At 42.9% G+C, this 21,206-nt stretch overlaps 1 protein-coding gene across 10 annotated transcripts in view; it reads left to right on the top strand.

Moving 5' to 3' along the window:
• The window catches only part of CIT (citron rho-interacting serine/threonine kinase), a 158,038-nt gene that overhangs the window by 106,173 nt on the left and 30,659 nt on the right, over positions 1-21,206 (top strand). For all 10 annotated transcript variants that reach the window (XM_084868241.1, XM_084868249.1, XM_084868245.1 and 7 more), the window contains exons 23-27: positions 752-949; positions 7,907-7,960; positions 16,085-16,282; positions 17,181-17,374; positions 19,947-20,082. In XM_084868241.1, the coding sequence (XP_084724367.1) occupies positions 752-949; positions 7,907-7,960; positions 16,085-16,282; positions 17,181-17,374; positions 19,947-20,082 (780 nt within the window). The remainder of the gene's footprint in view (positions 1-751; positions 950-7,906; positions 7,961-16,084; positions 16,283-17,180; positions 17,375-19,946; positions 20,083-21,206) is intronic.

Here is a 21,206-nt window from a genome sequence, read left to right as displayed (position 1 = left end):
CTTTCTTCTCTGAGCTGCTTGTTGGCTTCCTGTATTCTTCAGTCCACAGTGCAGTCACCACCTCTGCCCTCCGCTGTGTTCCCATTACATCCCTGTGTGTCCTGACCCTTGCACATGACCACAACATATGATAATGGTTGGTTTTCATTTTTCTTCTCAAGTTGAAGGCAGATCCTGTCTTTCATCTCCATTTTCCTTTTTACACCGAGGTTACTGAGTAAATTTTTCTTATATGAATGAATAAAATGTTGAGTAGATAGATGGTTAGATGGGCAGATAGAAGGAAGAATATTCATAATGTGACATTAATACTGGTTACCTAATGGGACAAATCAGAGCAAGAATATTTAAAATACACAGAATTCGGCCTGTTGTTCCATTTGTAGTCTAACTATGAAGGCATTCCTCTTACTAATATGATGTTACTTCTATCTGCTTGCTTTAAATGCTTTTCTAATAAGAGCACTTGTTATAATGTCCCCTGGAGGAGATTGTTGCATGGTTTTTCTTTGGAAACCTTCCCAAGCATTTGAATATTTGTAAATAAGGAATGTTTGAATATACATCCTCTCACATTTTCTTACTCCTGTTGATTTTCAAGACTCATCGAAGTCAGACCTATTTAATTTAAGTTTCTCCCTCAGTCGAGTGATGAGAATTTGATTCATGACCAAGTTTAAGATAACAACAGCAGGTCACACCCTGGGTTCCTTTATAGGTAAGGTCACCTGAGCATTTCTCTCTGTCTCAGGTCAGCCTCGAGCATGAGGAGCAGAAACTGGAGCTAAAGCGCCAGCTCACAGAGCTGCAGCTCTCCCTGCAGGAGCGCGAGGCCCAGCTGACAGCCCTGCAGGCTGCCCGGGCGGCCCTGGAGAGCCAGCTCCGCCAGGCCAAGACAGAGCTGGAAGAGACGACCGCGGAAGCCGAAGAGGAGATCCAGGCACTCACGGTAAGCCTGGGGCGGCCCCTGCAGCGCTGGCGGCCTCAGCGAGGATGAGTGTGGTGCTAGGATGTCTGCTCACTCTTAGGCATTTCCCAAGAGAAAACAGCCATCTCTTGAGATGTTGAACGGGCATTAAACTGGCTCCCATAGGTTCTCCTTCATTGGAATTAGTGTTTCAGTCATTTGGTATTATAATATCTGAGCTTTCCTTAGCATCTGGAAAAGGTCTTCCTTTATTTATCTTCCCTTTAAAAAAATAGTCATCCTTATTTTTTTCTTTTATTTTTTTTCAATTACAGTTGACATTAAATATTATATTCATTTCAGGTGCATTCATCTGCATTTCAGTTATATTTGGAATTTCAGTTTTAGCTAAAGTCTTTTTACTTGGATCTTCTACTTTGATTTTCAATAATCATTAAAAAATAATAATCTTAACAGTACCATATTTCTATATTTGTTTTGGTTAACTTTATGATCTTTTTTTTTAATTTGTAGATTCTGCTTTATGTCTTATATATTTATCTGATATAATCTGGTATATATTTTAAACTAGTTTCTTTCTTAGAAGTTATTCTCCCTTTGTTGGGTTCGGAGAGCCCATTATCTTAACACATTGGGAACATGATCTGACAGTGCCAGAGTCCTACGGACCAGTCTGGGACACAGGGACTTCAGGATTCTGGGGGTGACATAGTAACATATGTAGAAGATTCTTGTGATGCCTAGATTTTCCAGGTCTTTAAGTTCAAATACCGACTACAATCTGAATTTCCATTGTCTTTACTGCTGATGCCACATGTCCCCAATAATTGTTTGGAAGGAAGTAGTCATGCTATCTTTTTATTCTTTGCCTTGTTTCAAAATGTACTGAAAGCAATTTAGAAAGATACAAAACAGTGAAACAGGATAAATAAGAAAGAAAAGGCAAAGAGTAAATAAGACTATAAAAGGGAAAAATGGAGGCAAGCACGACATGAATATGTAAGAGTGAATGCAAAGAAGGCTTGTACACTTTCTGGAGTTGGGTGGATGGGGGAGGAAGACAGCCAAATAGCTCTTCTTGGCTGCTAAAGGAGACACAAAAAAATCTAACCAGAATTCTATTTAATGCATTGTATGTTGATATTCTGCCCCTGTATGAATACCCGCTCTGAAAGGAAGAGAACTCAGTAATTTAATCCATACTTAATAAGTCCTCATGGTGTGCCTAGGGCTGTGTCTTTAGCCTCTCTCCCCAGGGGATTGGCCTGTCATCCCTCAGGTCCGTTTGCATTGGAGGAGGAAGACACATTATTTTTCTGCTCGGTGGGAATAGGAGGGAGGGCGGTGTCCATGCATCCTCTTCCCTTTGGAAGGGGCGGGTATGAAATAGAGCTTGTGTCACCACTGTTTATCTGTGGGGAAATTAGTCTTTAAATCCTGCTTGCTGCTGGTTGGAATATGCTGTGTCTAATGGCTGCTGGGAGCCTAGCACAGCAGCAAGTCACGATTTAATTTAGTCAGATGAGATCACTGCCTCAGAGCATCTTCTTAGAAAAAAAGAAAAACAGCTTCCCGAGGCCTAGAAACTAGGGCTCTCCCAGTCTCGCAGATGAAGATGCCATGGAAAACGGGGCTTCTTAAAAGTTCTGGCAGGAAACTGCCTTTGGTCAGACAGCTGTTTATAAGCCCACCACGCAGGAACCCAGCTCCATGTCAGCTTGCTTCCATCAGTTTGAGGCCGTGGGTTTTTCCTTTCCGCTTCTTTTGATTACGTCCTATAAACCTGGTTATGGGCCACATGTGGTTGTTGCCTGAATGGCTTTGTTGAATTTGGTCTGAAGAATGTATTTTCCAAGAGAAAGAGAAAATGGTCACAAATGCTGTACTCTGACCCCCTCGCTCTCATTGTTCAAGGCCCAGGTTCAGACCCAGCGAAAGCATCAATCAAATTAAATCAGCCAGATCTAAAATGATCTCCCAGGAGGCTTGTCAGCTTCACAGCAGGCTGTTTTATCAATAAAAGGGAATAGTTAAATGGGCCATTATTGCTTATTTCAAAGAGGCCTCCATCTCCTCGCCTGGGAAGGAGTAGTTACCCCATTTGGCCTCTGCTTCTGGGCCAAATTAGACGGATCGCTGTTAAATTGAAGATCAGTATTGAAGGAGCTTGGCAGGGGCCACTGGGAAGCCAGTGTTGGTCTTCTGCTTTCTTTTTCCTCACTCTCACTTTACCCATCCTGTTAATTGCATTTTCATTGAAATTTACTGGCTGAGATTAAATCAAGGTAGAGTTAAATTTAAGCAAAAATCCATGCTTTCAAGATGCTTCCATGCTTATTGGTAGGAGATAGTATTTTCTGCCTGGACTTGAAATTTAAGACTCCATGTCGTCCTGTCCTGTAAGGAAGAGAATTGGAGTCTGTACGCTTTAGAGCACACAGATATGTGACATGATGTCGGTGTCACCTGAATGGTGCTGTGGGGTAGAGGTGGGGTGTGAGCCCTCCGTACACTTGCAAGGCCCACGAACATGTTTTGCGTCCCTTCCCTCCTGATAGCACTTATGGATTTGGCCAAGAAGCTAAAGCCAGAGACAGTAATGAGAGGAGTCCTCCCAGCATTCTGTGATTATGAAACCCCAAAGTGGTCCTGTGATAAGTTAAAATCGTTAGTCAATGCACGCTCTCATTTTTTCTTCCTCACCCCAATAAATATCAAACCCTGTATTTAATTAGTAAACCATCAGTGTGATAGCCAAGATGTGAAATTGGGGCATGAAAGGTGACAGTCTTGCTTGGTGCCTGCCTTCACAGAAAAAGGGGTGGATGCGTGGAAGCCTGAGTGTTCTAGAATCCTGACCATGGGTCCCAGAAGGTGGTCAGACATCTAAATACTGGTTTCCTTTGCTCAGCTCTGCAGATATTTTCTCTCATCAAGGCTGTGTTTTAATTCTCATATCTTCTTGTAACTTTCCTTAAAATGAATGAAGACGTAAGTACTCTTCAAAGAGAGTGGCTGTCTGTTCTGCAGGCTGCAGCCTGTCCATTCTACCTTATTGCCACCTAACCCCTAGCTCAGTGGTTCTCAAAGTAGGTCTGTGGATGCCTGATGGTGCCCAAGGTCAGACTATTTTCATAGTAATACTAAGATGTCATTTGACATTTTCTATTGGGTTAACACAATGATGGTGCAAAAGCAATGTTAGTGTTATTTAAAAAGAAATAAAATACAAATATTTGAAAAAGATCTCAGTTTTAATTTCTAATATGATAAATATAGATAGATGTAAACCACATAAACAAAAGCTTTTTGGGGTCCTCAATAATTTTTAAGAATACCTATTCCCTGTAGTACCTAATGTCTAATTAACACTCAGTTATTTTATTGAAAGAATCTAAATACATTTTACCTTGTTTATGTATTTCACTATCCTTATAATATACTATTATGCAACCTTTTGCTTTTTTGTATAGTTGGTTTATAACTTACTTCACAAAAACGTAAAACATGTTTCTTGACATTTTTTTTTTACCCAGATCAACCCAATAATTATTAAATTTCTTACAGTATTTCTAGCAGTCACAACAGGATTGTTTCTACATTTGGGGTTTATAGTTTATAGTCAATAATAAATCAAAAGCCATAGTGATGATAATTCATTACATTATCACCTCAAAGAGGATTGCCATTTGATGTGTCAAAATAATCCAAATGCCTCAATGATGGAAAATTTCAAAGAAAATGAAACAGTATTAGTGATTGACATTTCAGACTGCAAGTGGGGCAGTTAAATAAGTTTTTAATGGTGTGGTATTAGAAATTTTGTTATTATTAAGAAGGTGGAATAGGTCATCTATCCCTAAGTCTAGTCCAGGGATCACCGTTTAGGCTTTGAAGGAATTAACTCTACCCTCAGCTTCTTGTTGTTGTCTTTGAGAGATTTCACACCACATAGTCATTTTGAGCAGGGTTAAGCAAGCTATAACCAGTGAGTCAAATTCAGTCTGCCTCCTCTTTCCTGTCAGTAAAGTTTTATTGACACATTTTTTTTTTACATATTGAGTATGGCTGCTCTTGTGTTATGAGGGCAGAGTTGAGTATTTTTTACAGTGACTAAATGGACCTTGAAGCCAAAAACATTTACTATCTGGTCCTTTAAAGAAAAAATGTGCCCACTCTTGCTCTAGAGTTTATTAATCTACTAGAGGCCCGATGCACAAAGATTTGTGCAAAAATGGGCCTTCCTTTCCCTGGCTGTCGGCACCGCCTTCGCTCTGGACCAGAGCTGCCTTTCCGCTCCAGCCTGGATCTGACTTTCTGCTCCAACCCGGAGCTGCCTTTCCGCCTTCCCACGCTGCCCAGAGGCCCAGAGCGGCTGGGTGGTGTAGAACACCTGCGTCATCACCATGGCAACGATGCAAGCATCCCGCCCTGCCCCTGGCTGCTCTGCACATGCATATGCAAATTAACTCACAATCTTTGTTGGGTTAATTTGCATACTCCTTATTGGCTGGTGGGTGTCACGAAGGTATAGTCAATTAGCATACTGCTCTTTTATTAGGTAGATGGGCCTTATTCTTCTTTTAGGAAGAGTCCTCGGTGATCATGAAATGCACTCACAGGGGTCGGATGGTCTTTGGGGCCAGATACTCTGCTTGCTCACAGACGAGATTTCAATAGCAGTGTAGATAGCTACATTTCTACTTTGGGTAAATAGTATTCTTACACATCTATTGGTTGCCTCCCTCATCTGCCAGGGATCAAACCTGAACCTAGGTACATGCCTTGACTGGGATTTGAACCCACGACCCTCCAGTCTATGGGCTGATGTTCTAACTACTGAGAAACCAGCCAACGCTAATTCTTTTCTTTTTTAATTTAAGAGGACTACTTTTGCCTTTGGGCTTTCTGAGCAAAATAAACCATAATATATGTTAGCTCTCAAATCCAAAGGCTGTAAGGATTTGACTCTTCTTTTCCCTTGGCCCCCATGTTCATTAGCAGGTCTTACTGCATTTGCTTCCAAAAGAGATCACAGTCCATTCACTTTTCTTTGTCTTTGACACCATCCTCTCTTCCTTGAATGACAGTGGTTTCCCTGCTTCTTTCTACCTTTGTCCTATTTTGATCTATTCTTCCTGTGGCTTCCACACAATGACAATCATATCATGTAAGTCTGCTTCTTAAAACACCATTGGCTTTCAATTAATTGCAATTTGAATGAAATCCAAACACTTTTCTGGGCCTTCAAATTCTTAGTCCCTGCCTGCCTCTCTACCATTATCTTGAGCCACATTTTCCTTGTCTTTGCTTGAGCCAGGTGATTTTCAAAAATCATTTGGCTACAACTCACCAAAGATACATTTTACCTTGTATTGTAGTAGTGTATTTCACTGAATTTAAGGTACTGAAAATTGGGGTGCATCTTATAATCATAGCTTATATATGATTATATAGTCATGCTATATAATAAAAGGCTAATATGCAAATCAACCAAACAGTTGAACGACCGGTCGCTATGATGTGCACTGACCACCAGATGTCAAATGCAGGAGCTGCCCCCTTGTGGTCAGTGCACTTCCACAGGGGGAGCTCCAACTCAGCCACTGAGCTCCCATGGGGACCGGACCTAAGCCATCGGTTGGACATCCCCCAAGGCCTCCCAGACTGCGAGAGGGTGCAGGGCAGACTGAGGAAGATCCCCCTGCCCCACAAGTGCATGAATTTTGTGCATTGGGCTTCTAGTATATATATAAATATGTCATGGTTTAGTTGATAGCACTTTTTCTTTTTTAATATTACATAAAATTATGATAGTCTTACAACTTGATAACAACTTAAATGGGATGAATTATGCTATCTTAGACAAATTTTCTACAACAGGGCTTACTGTTGTAGAAAAGGGACCATGTGATGTGTTTTATATTCTGTCCTATTTGTTCCATTTCATTGGATAAAACAAACCAGAAAATCCCACTTAGCCTCACCATTGGGGCACAGCTTGAAGTTGAAAAACCTCTGCTGTAGCCACTTGGGTCTTTTTTGTTCATCAAGTGCCTTCTTGCCTCAGGGTTTTGGTACATGCTGTTCCTTTGCCTTTTCCTGTTATTTGCATGGCTGGCCCCTCCTCACCCAGCAGGTTTCGGTTTAAATGTCACCTCTTCAGGGAAGCCTCTGTGACCAGCCATCTAAGTGGGTTCCTTCCTAACCCCTTGTTCCCTTTTTTCTGTTTCCTTTATAGCATTTGCTACGCTTTGTAATCATGCACTTACTTAGGTTCTAGTTCCCCTCACCAGAATGAAGTTGTCGGCCCTACATGCTCTCTATTATCACAGTGTCTGGCATGTAGTATACACTCAAAAAATCCTTGTCAGCTGAACGAAGCAGATCTGCCTCTGTATTTATTTCAAGATCACTATGGGGTTTCTGAATCACAGCAGCTTTTGATTTAAAAAAAAAAAAAAAAAGTTCCTACTTTGTCCTGGCTATTGTCCTGTATGTGTGTCTGTGTGTTTTTTGTCTCTCTTGGGAATAGACTTGGTTGGGGAGGGTTAAGTAGCGAGAAGAGGGAATGGTTAAGGTCGGGGAACAAGACAAATGAAGGAGAGTAAAGACTTCATCCTTTATTAGGTTTTTTTGTCCACTCATTCCTAGGCATTAATGTGAATGTTCAAATATATTTGTAAAGGGTAGGCATGCGTGGTCTAAGTAGTTCATGGTTGTATGTCAACTGTAATTGAAAAATAAATTAAAATTTAAAAAATAGTTAATTGTTATCAACACAGCATCATGTGTTCCTGTAACTTTTGTTTCTGATATTGGGGGTGACTTAAGCAATCCTTTGGAAAACAGATGCCGAGGCTGCTGCATCAGCATTCTTGGCTTTCTAGGCAAATGCTGTTCTCTTTATTTGACCCGTAGTGTGTACAATTGTGTTCCTCCCTATGGAAAATTTATAATCAACTTCTTACCTTTTAGGCACATAGAGATGAAATCCAGCGCAAATTTGATGCCCTTCGTAACAGCTGTACTGTGAGTATTAACCAAAGATGATTAAAATAGCGTAACATTAAATCCAAGAAGAAAAAGAGAACATTTCTTCGTGATACCAGTGACTAATTTTTGATACAAACTCTCAGCTTGAAGCAGTTAATGCTGTCAAACCGATTTGGCATTTCTGAGCCCCAGATAACTTCAGTTTCTCGGGTGTGTGCCTGTTTTAAACATTTAAAAGCATTCTTCATGCTGGAGGGAGGCTAGCTGGAGTGGTCCAAATAGTTCTCACTGCACAACCACCAATAGGTTTCAGTAGCTGCAACAAAAGTCCCAAGCAGCTGCCCCTCCTTTTCCAGGGTGGAAGGTTCCCAGGCTAGCGCAGGCCAGAGATTGTGTAGGGGCAATTATGTTTGCGGAGAGTCTTCTGTAACCTGCTGCCTCTGCAGAGGAAACATCTAGAAATTTTAACTTCCTAAGAGGTAAAATCTGGCTTCCTTCCATGCAAATTTAAAATCTAGGACTCTTTGGAAGATGTTATTTATATTGAGAAAAATAAACCCTATGCACAGATAAGCATCATTCATAGATTATGTAATATGGTCGGGTCAATGGAAATGCAAAGTCTATTTTTGCTGAAAAGGAAGGCCTGAAATAGGCCTCTTTTAGAAGAGAGGGATGTTATCTTTACCCTTGGTTGCACTGCCTTTCTTTTTGGTCCTTTCATTGCTTTATTACCTCTTAGTCAGTCCTAGATGAGCTTGTTTCCATTTGCATTATTCGCATCTGTGAATTTCCAGAATGCGCACCCCCTCCCCGCCCTCATATGTGTTTTATTTTCTTGTAATGAACTCTTTCTTTCCTCCTTACCTATAGTGGGGCATTAAATCCTGATGCTTTCCCCTTTAGTTTAGGTATAAAATGCATACAGTAAAGAATATAAAGTGTAAAAGTTTTACATGCATAGACAATCTACGTTGCCACAACATAGATTAAGATACAGAGCATTTTCAGCTCCCAGAAGGTCCCTCATATTCTCATCAGCATCCTTTTCCCCAAGGGTAACCTCTGTTCTGATCTCTGATACCATAGATCAGTTTTGCCTATTTTTAAAACTCCATTTAAATGAAGGTCTTTTGAGTTTAGCATTTTTTTTTCTTTCTTAAATTGTCTGTGTGGTTCATCCATGTTGTGTCTGTCAAAAATCTGTTATTTTTCATTATGGTGTGGTGCTCCCAATATATGACTAGAGCTGAAGTCAGTTTATCCCTTCTCCTGCGGATGGATATTTGTATTGTTTTTGCTATGGGTAAAGCTGTTAGAGAACATTCTCGTACACGTTCTTTGGTGGCTATAAGCACTTATTTATTTATTTATTTATTTATTTTTATAAGCACTTATTTCTGATGAGCATGTACCCAGGAGCAGAATGGGTAGGTCACACGATGTGCTATTAGTTTGACTCCAGTAGTAGTCACCTGGCAGGTAGATTTTGGTTATTTCCTGGTGCTGATGGCTGGACCAGGGTGGGCCCACCTTAGGAATGTCTGTTGATTTCCTCCATTCTTCCTCCCTTCCACGAAGAATAGACGCATTCTGGGCCTGTCCTCTTTTTTTAGTTTCTTTTTGTCTTGGTTTCTTATTTACACAAGAGTTATTTGCTTATATTACATACATGCTCATAAATGATCACCGAATACAATATAGGTCTTTTTATGGCTGTGGTATTTTTAGATTACTACATTTTCCTAAAATAAACCGGGATATATTTTCAGTATATATATCAGTAATCCTTCATCTGCAGGTTTCCTTTCTTCATTTTTAGTCTTTGGCATAAAAATTAAAATAAAAAATTTAATACTATTATTGAAGTGTCTGTAACTGGCACACAATCCTCTGATGAATTTTCAAGTGTGTGTACACCTATGAAACCAGCACAACACTCAAAATCATGAACATATCCATCATCCTCAAAGTTCCCTTGTGCTCTTTTGTCATCCACTCTCCCCCACATTTTTAAAATTGGAAATTTAGTTTTTAATAGAATATGGCGATATGTAGAATGAATTTGGTTACTTAACTTATGTAACTTGCTTTTTTTTCTGCAACACTGACATGTAACCCTTCCTTTCCTTACCCCCCGGCATTCCGTAGAGAAGCTCTGGGGGCCTCACAGGTGGAAAGAGGGGCCCTACCCACAGCAGTGGCCGCTGAGGGTCCACACCGGCTCTCCTGTGTTAGGCAGACCAGGCTCCAGTTCTGAATTGGCCTGTGGAGAGTCTATGTGGTGTTATCTCTCAAGTCTCTACTTCTTTACCTATAAAATGGAGCTAACACTCTCCTTGATTCCCATACATCATGGATTGTAAGATATAGTTTATTTAATAACTGCTCTTTGAAGCCTGGGCAAGAGAAGAAAGATAGCCGCTTAGTTCCAATATATATCCAAATTACAAAAACCATAAATCTTAGGGAACACTGATTCATAGAATCAGAAATTTGGTAAATAGTACCTATTCATGGGGTTCCTACATGAATTAATGAGATGATGCATCCAAGTGTTTGCATAGGGCCTGGTTCATAGAAAGTGCTAAATTGCTGGTTACTATCATTATTTTATTACTAGAGGTCTGGTGAGTGAATTAATGCACCATTGGGGTCCCTTGGCCTGGCCTGTGGGACCAGGCCAAAACTGGCTCTCCAGCAGTCCCAGATTGTGAAAGGGTGCATTCCAGGATGTGGGAGCCCACCAGTGCACGGTCAGGGCCAGGGAGGGATGCAGGAGGTTGGCCAGCTGGGGAGGGACAGTGGGAGGGCTCCAGGGTGTGTCCAGTCTGTCTCACTCAGTCCCAAATGGCCGGACCCCAGCAGTAAGTTAACCTACTGGTCAGAGCCTTGGAGAGCCGGTGTATGTCATAACAATCTGTTGAGCTTCATTAGCATATTATGCTTTGATTGGTTGAATGGACAACCAGATGACCAGATGCTTAGCATATTAGGCTTTTATTATATAGGATATTGGACTTCTGACATAAAAGTAAATCCTTTGTTTAGAAAAGGGTTCTGCTCCTTAGAAAAGTTTGAAAGCCACTCCTTATGGAACAATATTTGGCAACAATTGTCAATCTCAGTTATTCTTTCACAAGTTCAAAGGCTGCTTTCAAGGCATCTCAGTAAATGTTCCTTTCTCGTTGGTGCAGTTCGAGATCGTCCACTAGAGTGTCTTTATTACTGTTGGGAATTCCTAAATCAATTGATAGAAGCTCCCAGTTAGCAGCTTTTAAAAACCCCACGAACAGTAAGATTTTCAAGCTCTGACCACTTCTATATTTCGAAGAGATATAAAAAAAGGATTTGATTCAAAATATAGATCTTTGAATCCTACCTAAGTCTGTTTTGGAGGGGAGTTGGTGGGCAAACATATGACACAGTTTTAATTATGAATCAATCTGCCAGCTATAAGATTAAAAATAAATAATATGCAAATAGCTGCCTTCAAGAGAAAAACAGGCATTAAAATAGGACTTCAGGCCTGAATCTTTGTAGCCTGGTGCTCATACCTGACTGGTGTCTTCGCCTCCCACATGCTACGGACATTCCGGGTAACGTTCCCCGTGGCGCCCCTCGCTAGGTGGGAGATCTCCGTTAACTTCTGTTTCTTGGAACCAGGAGTTTTGCATGAAAGTCTTGAAAAGCAACAGATAACCCCAAATAGAGATTTTTGTTTTTTTTTCAAAAGAGAATTTTTTTATAGCCTGTTTTCTCTTAGAGCTGCACCAAGATATCTTATCTGCAAGAACAGTACACAACAAAGCTCTGGTGGCCCGTCTCCCTCGTCTTTCTTGCCATTAAGATGGAATCAGGCTTTCAGTTTATCTTCTTTATCCTCTGTCTTTGGAGATAAAAGATTAACAGACTCTAATATAGTATACAGATCATTTCCCCTTGGTGTGGAAAGAATAACCAAAGGCCACAAAGTATACCCAATAATTCTCCTTGTGTATTATCTGGTTCAAAATCACCTATTATTATAAAAGTCTATTATTATACTTTTTTTTTTTAAACCATGGAGACCATTAATTTACTGCTTTGTCTCAAGTCAGTTCAATATCTGCAAACTCAAGTGTGTGTGTGTGTGGTGTGTGTGTGTGTATGTGTGTGGTGTGTGTGTGTGTGTGTGTGTGTGTGTGTGTGGTGTGTGTGTGTGTAACACTTAATACCACAACTCCAGCAACTGGAAACAGAGTCACAAGCTACACATGTTCTGGCTTGGGTAGAAAGAATACGTGAAAAGTCTGAATGAGTTAAAATGCTTGAAAGAGTGCTTGGGTGCTTCCCACAAACACAACCTCCTCCTCTTATCCATATAGAGGCAGTGCCAGGATCTAGAACCAGCAATCATAAACTGTTAAGTAGGAATCAGAGACGTGATCCCTCCACAAACAAACAAAACAACAAAGGACAACAGGGAAATAGAAGGATGCTTCCTCAGCGGGCCCGTTTCAGGTGAAGGGAGAGTAACATCTTGGCAGGTCATTGACATTTCCCAGTGTTTCTTCTTAAGCAGCTTGTAAGTTAATTTTGGGAGAAAGAGAAGAGGTGGCAGAAATTGATTTATATCACACTGCATTTTCTTTTCATAAATTTCAAAAGAAGTGGATATCCAAAGACTTAAATATGTCTTCAGATGGCAAAGAACCTGTTTTGGCAGTGTGCATATTCTTACATGAACAAATTTTCTGTAGTCCCTGCTCCCCAAGAGGCACTATTATAATCTTTACAATGAAACATCATCTTGGTCGTTAATTTTTATCCCTTGTATTTTTTTTAAAAAGAAATATTTTTATTGGTTTCAGAGAGGAAAGGAGAGGGAGAGAGAGCTAGAAACATCAATGATGAGAGAGAATCATTGATCAGCTGCCTCCTGCATTCCCCCTACTGGGGACCAAGCCCACAACCCTGGCATGTGCCCTTGACTGGAATTGAACTTGGGGCCTTTCATTCTACAGGCTGACTTTCTGTCCACTAAGCCAAACCAGCTAGGGCTATCCCTTGTATTTGTACATGGTACATTATGGTGGGATAGTAGGCAAGGAAATTCAAAGCATTAAATCAATAGAAGCGGAAGGGTAGTGAAGATAGTATTTATCTCCATGTCACAGATGGAGAAACCAACCCAGTAAAGTCCAACATTACTAATTTCGGGTTCCTGAATTCATTTTAATGCTTAGCTTCTGGGCCATTTTGTCTCAATTCTGTTTTCCTTTGGGAAAGAGGCAGAAGGAAGCATCATATAGATAGTTAAACTAGAGGCCCAGTGCACGAAACTGGTGCATGGGTAGGGTCCCTAGGCCTGCCCAGCGATCAGGACTGATCAGGTTCCCTACCTCCCCACCGCCTCCTTCCCTCGCTTCCTCAATGACCCCACCGCTGTCACTGGTTGCCAGCCACTTTCCGCGCCACCCCCTGGTGGTCAGCACAAGTCATTGCAAGCAATCAAACTCCCAGTCTCCTGGTTGAACTCCCAAGGGGACACTTTGAATATTAACCTTTTATATATATAGACTAGAGGCCCGATGCAGAAAAATTCATGCAAGAGCAGGCCTTCCTTCCCCCAGTTGCCAGCACCAGCTTCCCTAAGGCACCTGGGACCCAGGCTGGCTTCCCTCTGTCCCTGGCTTCATCAGGAAGGACGTCCAGAATGACGCCTGGTCTAATTAGCATATTATCCTTTTATTATTATAGATATTTGTAGTCTGTTATGAAAATGATCTTAAGGAGTGGGGTTTACTACCTATTGGAAAGAGGCCAGTTGAACTATTAAGTGTTGTTTATTCATTTATCTACTAGGGGCCCAGTGCATAAAGATTCGTGCATGGAAGGTGAGGGGGTGTACTTCAGCCCAACCTGCACCCTCTCCAATCTGGGAGCCCTCTGGGGAGCCCTCTTCAATCCTGGAGTTTCTGTCTGTCATTGCAATCATATCGGTGAATTGTCTGAGACCCCAACCCAGTTTGGTTTGTTGCTCACAGAATAATAGAGGGCTTTTTTTTTTTTCTTTGCTCCATTGTTGGAGATTTCCTAGAAGTTGTAGGATACCTTCCCTTTAATTTTTCCTCGACACTCTGACTTTACTTATGTCTCTCACCTTTGCTTTCCCTCCATTCCCCACCTGCAATAGTAACTTGCTCCAGGCTCACTTTGCTCTGGTGTCTAGGAGAGCCCGCAAGGCGTCTGCCACCAGAACTATGATTCCCAGCATTCTTGGTGCTCTCAGAACTTTGGGCTTCTGCTTCAGGTCCAGGGGCTGCCACCAGAACTATGATTCCCAGAATTCCTGGTGCTTCCCACGCTCTTGGTTTTCGCTTCGGGTCCAGGGCTGCACAAATCAAAAGGACTGCGAACTCCAGTCACCTTACTCCCAGCTCGGGCTGACAGGACTGGACACTCCAGTGTCGTTCCCGGGACCTCGGCCGCACAGTACCAGTGTGCATGCGCACTGGCCACAGGCTCAAAGCGGGCGGGATCCCGGGGATGCCTGCCATGTCGCCCCAACTATGCAGAGGGCAGGTGGGTGTCCCATGCCACCCCCGGCCGCTCAGCGCCTGCATGTGTAGGCCCTGAGCAGCTGGGGAGCATCTCTCCCTGCCCCTGGCCACTAGGCACCTGCACACATGCATGCTGCCCAGAGGCCCACCACCTTTGTTGGGTTAATTTGCATACTCTTTATTGGCTGTTGCATCACGGAGGTATGGCCAATTTACATATTTGTTTATAGATGGTTTGAGGAGCTTTAACCATGTCGCAGAGAGAGTGATACAGGGAACCCTATGAGTCATAGCTGCCTGCTAGGAATGGCAAGCATGCAGTGTTTTCCTATCTCCACTCTCCCATGAAGAAGGAGTCTCAGCTAAGAACCTGACCAGATAACCTTTATTCCCTCGTTTGTATCAATAGCTGACAGTGTACTTCAAACCAGTACGTTAGGAATTAATGTGGCTTCTGATATTAAAATTAAAATTTCTAGACCACTTACTACATTAAAAATCCATCAGCTCAGTTAACAAAATGAAAAGCTGTGCTTTCTGAGCCACATTGAACAAATGTACTTACTTGATGCTCTTTATTTCCATGTGCCCGGGAAGATATTTTTTAAACGCTAATCAGAGGTGGTTAAAATAGGGAATTAGTCATGGAAACAGTGTTAACATTTCATAAAGTAACTCTACTCTTGGTTTGAAAATTGGAAACAATTAATAAGCATAGGCTTAAAGGCATTTCCTTTTAATTTACATCTTTTTGTTACATAAAATTTAATTTGCTGCCTTGCACCTCATTCCAACTATTATAAGAAAATTGGCCTTAAAGTTCTCAAGTATTGTGTGTTAAAGTGGTCTGCAAGTGCTGATAGTGAGCCTCAGCAAAGAATAGGAAAGCTAAAAGCAGTGAAGTTGAAGTCATTTTGCCATTGAGCGGGGAAATAATTTAGCCAAACCCGATTAAATCTCTTCATAAAATGACAATTTCATATACACGCCTTCCCATTTTTCCGATAGTGAACTATATAATAAAAACCATTAAAGTGATACCATACATAGTATAATATTGTATTTTTAGGATTACTCTGAGCTTCCCTGAAGAATATTTTTCCTTTTTGCATGTAATTAAATATGTTGTCTGAGATATTATTAAAATAACTCTAGTGTCCTTTACTCAGTCTTCGATAAGAACTTTATTTTGCTTTATTTTCCTAAGACTATCTCCATGTATAACTATAGTTTCTATAGAAGGTGTCGTGAGCATTTTAGCTTAATTAGCTGGTAGTGAGACCAGTCTTCATGCCTCTTTCCTCAATTTGCATTTATCACATTATATTTTTGTCCATGAACTTTATCTCATTTAAAGGGGCCCCATCCGTACTGCCTTCACTTTTGGTGGATTTGCTTTTGCCATGTTTTCCAGATGAACCCCGAGATGGACTCTCCTCTCACAGCGAGGGCCTTAGTGCCCAGTGGGCGGGCGCAGGAGTTTGGGGCCCACTCTGGGAGTTGGAGAGACAAACTCAGGAGCTGTGTCCTATCTTCAGAAACCCACGGCTCTAGAAGCAATTTCTCAATTAAAATCTACTTGTGTGGTGTGTAACCGATGGCTTTCATCTTTTAGGTAATCACAGACTTGGAGGAGCAGCTAAACCAGCTGACGGAGGACAACGCTGAGCTCAACAACCAAAACTTCTTCTTGTCCAAACAACTCGACGAGGCTTCCGGCGCCAATGATGAGATAGTTCAGCTGCGAAGTGAGGTGGACCATCTCCGCCGCGAGATCTCGGAGAGAGAGATGCAACTCACCAGCCAGAAGCAGGTAAGGACAGTAATGGTGTCAGCGATCCCTGGTCCCCTCAGGTCAGCGTGATGCCTGGTGCATCCCCCCACTCCCCCTCTACAACAGAAACTCTCAGCTTCCAGGGCTGAGCCGGGCCAGGGAAAGGGCTCTCATTATAACCATGTCTGTGTTTTGAAGGCTTGAGGGTTTTAAAAATGGTTTCTAAAAGTGCGTAGTTCTTCTTCGGTTTGATTATTTTTTTTTAATATATTTTATTGATTTTGTACAGAGAGGAATGGAGAGAGATAGAGAGTTAGAAACATCGATGAGAGAGAGTCATCGATCAGCTGCCTCTTCACACCCCCTACTGGGGATATGCCCACAACCAAGGTACATGCCCTTGACCGGAATCGAACCCGGGACCCTTCAGTCCCCAAGCCGATGCTCTATCCATTTAGCCAAACCAGTCTCGGCTCGGTTTGATTTTTTAAAATTAAAACTAGCTCTGGCCAGGTAGTTCAGTTGGTTAAAGCATTATCTGGAGGTTACGTGTTCGATCCTTGGTCAGGCACATACAAGAATTGACCAATCAATGCATATATAAGTGGAACAATAGATTGATGCCCCCCCCCCCTTTCTCCTTTCCCTTTTCCTCACTCTAAAATCAATCAATAAAAAGATAAAAATTAAAGATAATAAAATACCACTGCTCCAGGAGGCTAATGTGATCCTTTGCAGTCTCTCCCCCTGGCCTTGCTTTGGTTTCTGCCGAGAAGATGGTAGCAGAAATGGCCCTTCATCAATTCTTGTCCAGTCCCCTTGATCGGTAGAAGAAAAAGATAGACTGTGTTTCAGGCTGTAGTGAGAAAGGTGTGCTTTTCTGAAACTGACCCAACAAAGGAACATCCAGGAAACCCTCCCTTGGTACTGTTTGCAGACGATGGAGGCTCTGAAGACCACCTGCACGATGCTGGAAGAGCAGGTCATGGACCTGGAGGCCCTGAACGATGAGCTGCTGGAAAAGGAGCGGCAGTGGGAAGCGTGGAGGAGTGTCCTCGGGGACGAGAAGTCCCAGTTTGAGTGTCGGGTCCGAGAGTTGCAGAGGATGCTGGACACTGAGAAACAGAGCAGGTGAGTGTTTCTGTTTGTAGAGTGCCGGTGACAGGGGGCCACAGCAGGACCACCTGAGAGTGCTGAACAGGTGACCAGTTGTCCCAGCTTTCCCAGGACTGAGGAGTTTCTGTGACAAAACTTTCAGCGCTGAAGCTATGAGACCTTTGGGCAGATCAGGATGGGCTGGTCACCCTAGTTGTCACTATGGTCAGTGGCACCTGGATTCTTGGCATTTGTTGTTGTCTGTATACTCTGTGGAGGACCCGGGAGCCAGAGCAGGACAAATGTGTCAGTGCTTTCTTTGCAGAAACTCTTTCCTCAGATTTCCTACCATGGTGGCCTTGTAGCAAGACCATCACCATTTAAAAAATACATATTTTTTTATTGGTTTGAGAGAGAGAGAGAAAGAGAGAGACAGAGACAGAGACAGAGACACAGAGAGAGAACAATTGATGATAAGATGCCTGCAACCGAGGCATGTGCCCTGGACCTCCTGGTTCATAGGTCAATGCTCAACCACTGAGCCACGCCAGCCATCACTATTTTAATCCTGGTTGTGAATAATGCTAGTCTCCCTCTATCCACCCTGTGATTTCTCAGCCTTGGCCCTATTCTCAATGTGGGCTGGTAACCCTTTGCCGTGGAAGCTGCCGTGTGCAGTCTGATGTTGAGCATCCTCCCTTATCTGTACCCACGTGATGTCCCTTCTCAAGTTGTGACAACAAACATGTCTCCAGACATTGTCCAGTGACCCCTGAGGGTGCAAAGATCATCCCCAGTTGAGAGCAACTGCTTTACAAGGATAGTTTTCTTTTCTTTTTCTTTCTTCAGAGGAAATAAGTAGTAAGTCCAGGCAGTCTTCTTCCTCTGTTTTCTCACCTTTGTCCCCCCAGCACAGAATGCCCTGCCAGGCCACGCATGCAGCCTGTGTACTGCATAGCTCGAGGCATGCCGTTCACATTGAGACATCCCCAATTGGCAAATTTGTTAAAACAGTCTCACCACTCACGACAGGAAAGTTTTGCTCTAACCAAATTGCTATATTACAGCAGTTTGCCAACAGACGGGAATAGAGTCTTTTTCCAGTTTGCACCAAGGTATCACATGGGCTAGAGCTAGCCCCATGACTTCCTGTCTGCATAGCTAAATCGTATTTATCCTTTATAACCTCCCTAATATCACTTCCTCCAACACTCACCTTCCTGTGATGCTCCTTAAGCAAGACAACTGTACATAGGAACATCTGTCATTTAGTCGGACTCATTTTGGTATTTTTTTTATGTTTATTTGACCATAAGAGACTCAACTAAATGTGTTGATGTTACATATAGTCTATGCTAAGTTAAACTAGAGAAGATTAGAAGCTAGAGATTAAATTTCAAGAGAAATATTCCATTTTTTGCACATCTTCCCACTCAGGGTATTTGCTGATTATGAGGGGCTGCTGGTTTGTCCAAACTCTTGGGCCCTGATTCCTCAGGTATGTTCTGGTTGCACTCACACAGACATCTCCCCCGGCCCTCAAGTCCAGCTCCCACCCTCGCTGTTTCTAGAGTTCTTCAGAAACAATTTTGGAGGTTGGAGTCTGGCTTCAGCAGTAGGAAAGACACAGCCACACATGGGAGGTGTAGTTATGGAATATGCTTAGGTAGGTATTTCATCTATATTTTTAGGGGGCAAGTATAACCCTCCCCCCAATTTGGTATTATGTGGGATACTGAGATGAACAAAGTCTAATTCTTAATTTTTGTCTTCAAGAGGCTAAGGCTAAGAGTCTAATGGAGGAGATAACCTATGCATTCAAATGTTTATCACCAAAAATAGAGAGTGGGGTATGTCAGGGAAAATGCATTTGTGCTTTGGATGCAGAGCAAGCAAGGAGAGGTTACTTCTGAGAGCAGAAGTTGGGAGGGATTTTCTGGAGGACACGGCCCTGAGTTTATCTTTGAAGACTGAGGCGGGTTTGGGTTCGTGGAGCAGGGAAGGGAGCATTGCCCATGGAGGAGCTTGCTATACGCCCAGATGTGGAAGATGTAAAACCTAAGACTACATGGGAAGGGAAGTGACTTTTCCAGTTTATTTCTAGTTTTTCTTTTCTCTAACCTTATTTACAGATACATTCACCAGATTCAAGTTTCAGTTTCTGATGAGCACACAAAACACCCAGCATCTTGCGAATACATTAAGGAGAGGAAATGTCTGCTTAAATGGGGTCTCCCATGATCCTCTGCACACGGTGGTCCTTCATCAGGACCTCATTCTGTTTCTTCTCCCACTGGAGGGTGTGGCAGTGTTGACACATCCCATCAGCCCAGTTGCATTGGGCAGCATGCCCTTTCCTGTACAGCCTTTCCAAGAGACTCCTAACAGGAACTTTACTTTTTAAGAGTATTTTTACCCAAGGCCTGAAGTGGGTCAAACCTCCGCTCTGTAATAAGTCAGGAAGCAAGGCATAGTTTGGATCAGGATAGGGCATCTGTCCAGCTCGCAGCCTGTTAGGTTGCTTATCAGGACGAAGGATGGGCCAGCCTCCTTTCTCCAGACTGATGACGACAGCGCTTCTGAGAGAGGGCCTGTGTTTCTCCGGCAGGGCGAGAGCTGATCAGCGGATCACTGAGTCGCGCCAGGTGGTCGAGCTGGCTGTGAAGGAGCACAAGGCCGAGATTCTCGCTCTACAGCAGGCTCTCAAAGAGCAGAAGCTGAAAGCCGAGAGCCTCTCCGACAAGGTCGGTGTCCATCCCTCTGCCTTTTAGGAAAACATCCTCATTTCCTTCTCTTCGATGGCATGGTTAACAAAAATTCAAATCCAACCTATGGTCAGCATATTCCATAAACAGGTATTTACTCATTCCAGGGAAGTCTCACAGGTATGTGTCACCGTGGGACATCCTCGGTTGGCAGTCGTGTGGATCTGGGGCATCACAGCCCCTCAGTGATTTCTTAGCATCTCCTTGTCTGGGCCCCCGAGTCCAACTTTTGGTTGGGACATACAACTGTCGTTTTCTGGCACTTGATTTCTAGAAGGCTTTATGGACTTAATGTTATATATACAAAGTGGTATACCAGTGTTTTAGAGGCTTTTATCTAAGATCCTTGAAAGAGATTTAGAATAGATATTTCAGTGTTATAGATAACAAAAGTGAAGATCAGAGAAATTTCATATATACCTCACAGATACATTTTCACACCCATGTACAGTCATCTGAATTTTGTATAACTCTTTGTTATTTCATAACTAGAGGCTCGGTGTATGAAATTCGTGCATGGGGGTGGGTGTCCCTCAGCCCAGCCTGCACCCTCTCCAATCTGGGACCCCAAGAGGGATGTCCGACTGCCTGTTTAGTGGGATCCAGTGGGATCGAGCCTAAATGGGCAGTCGGACATCCCTCTCACAATACGGGACTTCTAGCTCCTAACCACTTGCCTACCTGCCTGCCTGATCACCCCTAACCACTCCCCTGCCAGCCTGATTGACGCTTAACTGCTCCCCTGCCGGCCCGATTGCCTCCAACTACCCACCCTTGCCAGCCTGGTCTCACCTAACTGCCCTCCCCTTCAGGCCAGGTCATCCCCAACTGCCCTCCCCTGCAGGCCAGGTTATCCCAACTGCCCTCCCCTGCAGGCCTGGTCATCCCCAACTGCCCTCTCCTGCAGGCCTGGTACCCCCCCTCTCATCTGCCTTTCCCTGCAGGCCTGGTCACCCCCAACTGCCCTCCCCTGCAGGCCTGGTCCCTCCCAACTGCCTTCCCCTGCCAGCCATCTTGTGACCACATGGGGTCAGCCATCTATGTGTTGGGAATGAAGTTCAATTTGCATATTACTATTTTATTAGATAAGATTACAGAAGGAA

This window comes from Pipistrellus hanaki (genome assembly GCF_964339955.1).
Source record: "Pipistrellus hanaki genome assembly, chromosome: 19".
Taxonomy (NCBI): domain Eukaryota; kingdom Metazoa; phylum Chordata; class Mammalia; order Chiroptera; family Vespertilionidae; genus Pipistrellus; species Pipistrellus hanaki.
Note: the sequence above shows the minus strand (reverse complement) of the source record. Positions and strands in the feature narration are given on the sequence as shown.